The sequence below is a fragment of the Emys orbicularis genome, chromosome 17, assembly GCF_028017835.1.
Source record: "Emys orbicularis isolate rEmyOrb1 chromosome 17, rEmyOrb1.hap1, whole genome shotgun sequence".
In the NCBI taxonomy this organism is placed as follows: Eukaryota; Metazoa; Chordata; order Testudines; family Emydidae; genus Emys; species Emys orbicularis.
In genome coordinates, this window is record NC_088699.1 from 10073637 (window position 1) to 10080645 (window position 7009).

Consider the following 7009-nt stretch of genomic DNA (forward strand, 5'->3'; position numbering starts at 1 on the left):
AAGGGATGTGCTGGAATATATTCTGAGGATTGACCTATGGGATTATAGCTGTAACCTAAATGGTGATACAGTTATGAGTCTCTGAAGTAAATGATAGGGATAAACCAAGATCTGATGTGAAATTCACCTTAGTGTGGAAGAATAGGATAAAGCCTCTTGTACCACAGGGCCTGAGCATTTTAACCTCAGTCTCATGAATAGCCACTAACTCAGGGGGACGTAGCTTCTGATTCGGCGTGCATTGAAACCAATGGGAGTTCTTCTTCCCTTGACTTCAGTGGGAGCAGAACTGAGTCAACACTGTAGCCAGTGGGCCTGATTTCATCTCATACACTGACATTCAACTGGTAACTCCATCAGCATTCGTTACATGCTTACATGACTAATGCGAGGAAGGGCTACTCAAAAGAATAAGGATTTGCAGAATTGGGCCTTTACGCCCCAATTCAAGAAAGTATCCTGATCTCAGGAAAGCGCTTTATTTCCATTGAAGTCAGTGGGACTTAGGGACATGCTTAAAATTACGCACATGCTTGTATGCTTTCCAGAACCAGTTCCCCAAAGCGGGGTTTATGTGAGGTCCTGAGGCCCAGTGTACTGGGGAGAATTCCATTCTTAGGGAATATTTTGCTCATTGCTATATTTTCATGAACAGAACTTCTAATATTTATTTTTTCTCTCTCCTTTTTTTCCAATGGTTTGATCATCTTCTTTCCCATCTCTTAACCTTTCGTGATCCTCCTGCGGTATCTTGCCATAACGCCTCAAATGCTTCACCTTTTTCTGTATTGCAATTACCACTGCATTTCCTGATTTCTACTCTTTGAACACTTCACCAATTTCCCTGTGCAAAATCTTCCTGACATGGAATTCTGAATACTTTGAATTCATTCTGAAATGTGACTTTCCTCCAAGACCCTGGCATCATTACTATACAAAAGGACACTACTCTCAGCAAAGAATGAACATTTACTGTCCAGTCATTGAGAAATAGAGCTTTCTGATATTTTTCCTCTCTGCATCAATCTCTACTTTAAGCATAAAGCACCGTGAATCCTTTATACTTGTCCCATTATAGTAATTTTTCTAAAGCTATAACACAAATGTTCTTTAAAAGAACATGTCAAATATATCACCAGTTATACAGATACTGCACAATGGCCTGCTGCTGGGAAAGCCAAGTATCTTCTTTGCACCCTGAATGCTACAGCAGCGACAATGGGCAATTTAACCTGAGTCCTTGCTATTGTTGATTGAGCTCTGACCTTTAAGAAATGTGATCATAGACTCTTCGGGATTAATTATAAAATCCATAGACAATTTCAAGGGTTGGGTTTTGTTTTTACACATATTTGAAAATGATGTTGAAACTTAAGCTAAAATATGTAAGCACATGTATTGCATATAATTGCGCTGCTTTTCCTACCTGTGCTTCTGTTATAAGAGAAATAGCCCGTTCTTTTTTCTCCCCTCTGTCTAATAAGATTTTACCTTAGAAATCCCTCTTTGATTGAGTTAGCAGCGTTAGATAGTAAAAGGTGGGCCGGATCCTGTTTTGTGCATAAAACTCCCAGTGAATTCAGTGGCAGTTCCACCCCCGGAGCGGTTACAGGATGAGGTCAGTAGCTGATGGAGTTACAGTGGAGATGAATCCTATCCCTTTGTGTCTCATCTCCTGAGATATAATTAACCGTAACATAGAATGTGATCTGTACACGGTCTGTCTGAAAATCCCCACTTACCTTATAAAGCATATCTTAATATGGATGGTTCTATTTCATAGCTGAAAGATGCTAAGATCATCAATAGCTTTTTTGCACATAGAGATTTGGGGTCAGATTTTTAAAGGTGTTTAGGTGCATAAAGATGTGGATACTTAATGGGGCTTTCAAAAGCACGCACATGTCTGCTCCCATCAGACCCTTTATCTGAATAGCTTTCCTTTACACACTGAGGTATTTTTAAAATCCTTTTGAAAGGTGCTGGACTGACAGCCCTGGAGAGGGAAGCCCTCTGTTTAGCCCCAGCCTACCAGCAGAATGAGTGTTCCTCAACGTGCCTCAGCCCTGTTTGATAGGGTGGCTGGATCTCCAACCCCATTTTGATTGGCCAGGAAGGACCTCTCTGAATTCCAAATGTCACTGGGCACTTGCCACTAGGGATGGGATTGGGATCGCCCATTAAGTCAAAGTGCAGCCACAACCAGCCTTGGCTCACTTCTAACCTGCTATGTAGAGGTGAAGGGCTCCCTAACCCATTGCCAAGTCCCTGCTGAGCCGTCCGGTTTCCATTGTGACGTTTCCCCTCCCTTTGTATTCACTTACACTGATCCTTCTTTCTGTGACTCTAAATCGTTTACCCATTTGGGTGACGTGACGGCTCATTGGCTATGAGGTTTGTCTAGCAAATCTGACTCAACGGCGTGTCCAAAAGGAGTCTGCTTTCCTTGCTGTAGATAACTACAGTACAGAAGAGCACAGTATTGTATGGAACGTGCAGTATATCTTAATGTCCAATGATTCTGTTCAGTGACTTTGTCGTGTTTCTCTGCGCAATAAAGGACACTTCTGTTAGATAAGTGGCCACTCTGAATTTTTATGAATGGTCTGGCACCTTTTTGCTAACTTAGCATTTCCCAAAACGTTGGAAGGTCAATTTGTGAATCCAATAGTGACCCCTGTAGGCCCCATCCCATGTGTTCTCAAAGGCATCCCCAAAAGAAGCTGTCACCGAGGGCTTGTCTATATGGGGAGATGGACTGGAACAACTATGCGGCGCAAGCTATTCTGCAGTGGCTATTTTGGAATAGGTCCCTGTGTGGGCACACTTCTGGAATAAATCACTTTATTCTGGAATGATTAGTGCACTTTCAAAGCGGAGTCATTAATCTGGAATAAAATCACTTTTATTCTGGAATAGTGTGTGGAATAGCGTATTCTGCAATAGCTAGTATGGCCAATTTCCCTGTGTAGACAAGCTCTCAGAGTAGTTTGTGTAGATCTTCATAAATTGATACTTCCTCTCCTTTTATGCATGCTTTTAATGGTGAAATATTGTAAGTGTCAACAGTGTTAATTATCAACATTGGCATTTGAGTTGGTGCCCGCTGAATGAATGGGGCAGTTCACAACTCAGAGCTATTGTTTCAGGCTCAGTCTGTTTCAGGCAGACATTACTGGATTTGTTACATTCAGGTCATGTTTTTGAAGGTTTTCTTCATAACCATAACAGCTAGAGACTGACTTCTCATTTTTAAATGCAAGCTGTGTGATTTCTGAGCCACAATAGAGAAACAGAGGTTCACACCCTCTCTGGCAAATCGTTTGGGTTCACCATGCACTTTGAGAATCACTACACTAACCCCTTGATTTATTTTAGGATAAGCCTCACAATGTATAATTCTCTAAAGCTTGCTTCTAGTGACTGCAAACTAACTCTTATTGGTTTTTTTTTTTTTTTTTTTTTTTTTTTCTTCCTATCTTTTATAGGTTGTAGCTACTGGTGCAATAACTGGGTCTGCCTTGCATGCTTCCATGTGTTGTATCCTAATCGACAACGTGGACAATCATCTCTCACTTAAAAACAAAACTACCAAATTTTTTAACCTTTGGACATAACCAACACTTTACGAATTCCTCTCTCCTGTCTTTTCTCTTGGTGTGGGCTGTTAGCTTGAATAACAACGCTTGTCTTCAAGAAAAATTGCTGTCAACTAACAACATGGCCATTTGTGTTCACTTCTGAATCATTTCAACAGGGCAGACTGTAACTTCTTCCTTGAAATGGTCTTGTGATTACTGTCTAATGCCTACTACATAAGCAAGGCATAAGCAACAGAAATGGCACTCTGTGCTTGGATTCTGTAGTTGTGGGTTGTTTTGTAGTTGCTAAATGTTGTTGTTTTCGGTTGTGTGCATTCTGCAAGTCTCATCCAACAAAGAGTGGCACGGGACTCAAGCAGCTGTGAGCCCTTAGGTTACACCTCAAATCATTATTGCTGTGCTGTGTAGCTCCTGAATGTTTTGTTTTCACAGGCACAAGTTATTAGGAACTAACGCTGAACGGGGTGGCGAGTTTGTATCATTTTTGGTGCCCAGAATGGGTCCAAGTCTCCCCCACCCCACCCCCATGCCTGCCATAAAATAATGTAAAAATGGACTGGAAACATTTAACAGTTTCCCTATATTGCACAATATGGGGTGGGGGGATGAGGGCTCTGGCTGGGGGTGAGGGGTCTAGGGTGGGGCCAGAGATGAAGGCGTCACGGTGCAGGAGGGGGCTCGGGGCTAGGGCAGGGGGGTGAGGGCTCTGGGGTGGGGCAGGGCTGGGGATGAGGAGTTTGGGGTGCAGGCAGGCTGCCCTGGGGCTGGGGACGGAGAGGAGGACTCCAGTCCCCCCTCCCTCCCGGCAACACACTCACTCGGCACTGCACGTGCTCCTGGGGCCAGGCCCCTCTCAGGTCCAGGAAGCCCCCTCGCCTCCTGGTGGTGGGCGCCAGGGGAGGTGGGGGGGAGAGGGGCAGGGTGCCATCACGTGTGCGCTGCCTCCCTCCACAATTTTTTGTCATTGACTTGAATGGGAACTGGTTGAGGAGTTTAGTGACTGAGACTTAGGTCCTGAAAGGGTATTTGGGCTCCTCACTTCCATTGAAATCAGTCAGTGAACGCCTCGCTTTCCAGGGGAGAGAACTGGCAGGAGGTAGGTTTCCTTGCTCAAGGTGTGTCTATGCTAGAAACACTTCTGCAGTACAGCTGCAGCTTTGACGCTGTAGTGTAGACACTACTACAGTGATGGAAGAACCCCTTCCATCTGAGAGGCAGTATCTAGGTCGATGGAAGAATTTCTTCTGTTGTTTCACAGCCCTGAGCGATGTAGTGAAGCCAACCTAACTTTGTAGTGTAGAGCAGCCCTCCGTTTGGGACCAATTGTAACTTGTGGCTTCGCCTTCTCCTTTACACACCCACACAGGCCCAGGAACAATCCAGCCATTTAAATGTAATCAGTCATTTTATTAGCTTTGCTGATTAGGGCCCCTATTCAGCAAAGGGCTTTGCTTTAAGTTCCACTACTTCAATTTAAGCATGTGTTTGAGCTTTGAATCAAGCTTGAGCACAGCAATTTTTTTTTTTTTTTAATTTTTAAATCTTAGGGCTTTTTCTACATGGGGACACTCAGGATAAATTAATCAGAGTTAACTTTTCCATTGGAAAGCGAAGAGTTCAGTGACTGATTTCAATGAAAATGATTAAAGTGCATTAAACTCCTGTGTGGACACTCTCATTCAGGGTTAAACTAAACTAAATTAAAGCTACTTTAATTTTGAATGAGTGTCCACACAGGGATTAACAAATCCACTTTAAATTCACACCTCTAGTTAATTTGGATTAACTTTCCTGAGAGGCCACATGTAGACAAGCCATTATAGATCGTGAGTTCTAACAAACATTTTAGTTTGGCAGGCTATGAAGCAAGAGCCACTATCACTTTGCACTAATTTTCAGTGAAGCCAAATGATCTCCAGTGAGTGTTTTCTGGAGATGAATGTCTCTTTACATACATGATATTACATTTCCAGATAGCCAGATGTTTGTGTACAATATTGTACAGTAAAAAAGTACTCTTCAATACTTAACTCATTTGTGGCACCTGCCTTTAAGTCCTCTTAGGAGGAGATTTTTTTTTTTGTATATTGAATCTTTCAAGATAGTGCTAACAGACCTTTAGTAAATGTAGGAAGGTCTCTTTCCACTGACCCTTATTACAGTCTGGAGAAAGAAAAAGGGATGGGTTTTCAAAAGATTATTTAATTGACCGTGTCAGATTGATCCTTTTCCTTGATAAAAATTTGACCTTTCAATAGTCATTTTCCTTCTCCCATCTTAACAATGGTTTCCCAGACTTTTATTCCTTTTCTCCCTACCCCAGTTAAGAATCAATCTAGTTTCGTACCTTTGATCAATCTGGGCAGGGGAGAGATCCATTTTGGGAGAGGGAGATTTTCAAAAGCACAAAGGACAGCTGGGGTTCCAGCACCCATTTAAAGTCAGTGGGTGTCGGGCATCCAGCACATATTTTGGGCCTTTGAAAATTCCCCACTTTTTTTTCTTCTTCTTCCTTCTGGAATTTATTTCTCTTTTGAGGTAGAAAAGATTTGCACTGGGGGCAACCTCTCCTGAAAAACATTGGGAGTAAGGACTTCAGTATCAAGCCCTGTTATCAAAGTTCATTTTATTTGCTGATCACTTTACTTAAACTTCTTTGTTGGACGACCTTGCATTGTGCTGTACTGCAGAGCCTAACGCATTTTATTTCCTTTATAGGACTCTGTGTAAGGGCTGTTAATAGGGCTCTTTGTACAACAAATAAAAAAAAAGAAAATGCATAACTTTTTTCCCCCTCCCTTCCCCACTCTTTTCAGCATTAACAGTAGCAAAGTTGTCCTCCGTTTTGAAAGATTTGGCTTGGGAATCCTGGAATCAAGTAATCAAAAGATATAGCATGGTGTGTAATTACCTTGTTGATATTGTTGTCTACCTGCTTACACAAAACATCAGAAACCTTCACGGCATCTTCCGAACTCTGAAACTGGTGCAGCCCTACCTGAAAGCCACACGACCCCTCCGTTCAAACTGGCGTATGTTGTTTCTGAAGTCTGAGTTCTGCCTAAGCACCAGCAATTATTTAAAAAATGTTTACATCATATGTTTCTCTATGTGAACTATATTTTTTTAACATGATGATGATGATGATAATAATAAAGGTGATTTAAGATTTTTCTTTAAGTGCAAGCATTCAAATGGCACTGAAAAGAACTGCTCCCCCAGTTCTTTGTTGCATCTGTGGAGTAACTAAGGGCTAATTTCTGCACTGCAAATCATGCACACAGTTTCCACTGAAGCTAATCGAGGTTGCTCGTGTCAGAGAATGGCTAGCTTTAAATCACTAATGCAGCCAATTCAAGTGAGAAGGAATGGAGTTATGGCCCCATTGTGTCTCCATAAGGAAACTT

General features: G+C 42.2%; 1 protein-coding gene across 1 annotated transcript in view; it reads left to right on the plus strand.

Moving 5' to 3' along the window:
• Positions 1 to 7009, plus strand: part of KSR1 (kinase suppressor of ras 1) — a 60046-nt gene extending 53037 nt beyond the window's left edge. The window contains exon 19 of the mRNA XM_065418299.1: positions 6419 to 7009. Coding sequence (XP_065274371.1) covers positions 6419 to 6497 — 79 coding nt within the window. The 3' untranslated portion in view covers positions 6498 to 7009. The remainder of the gene's footprint in view (positions 1 to 6418) is intronic.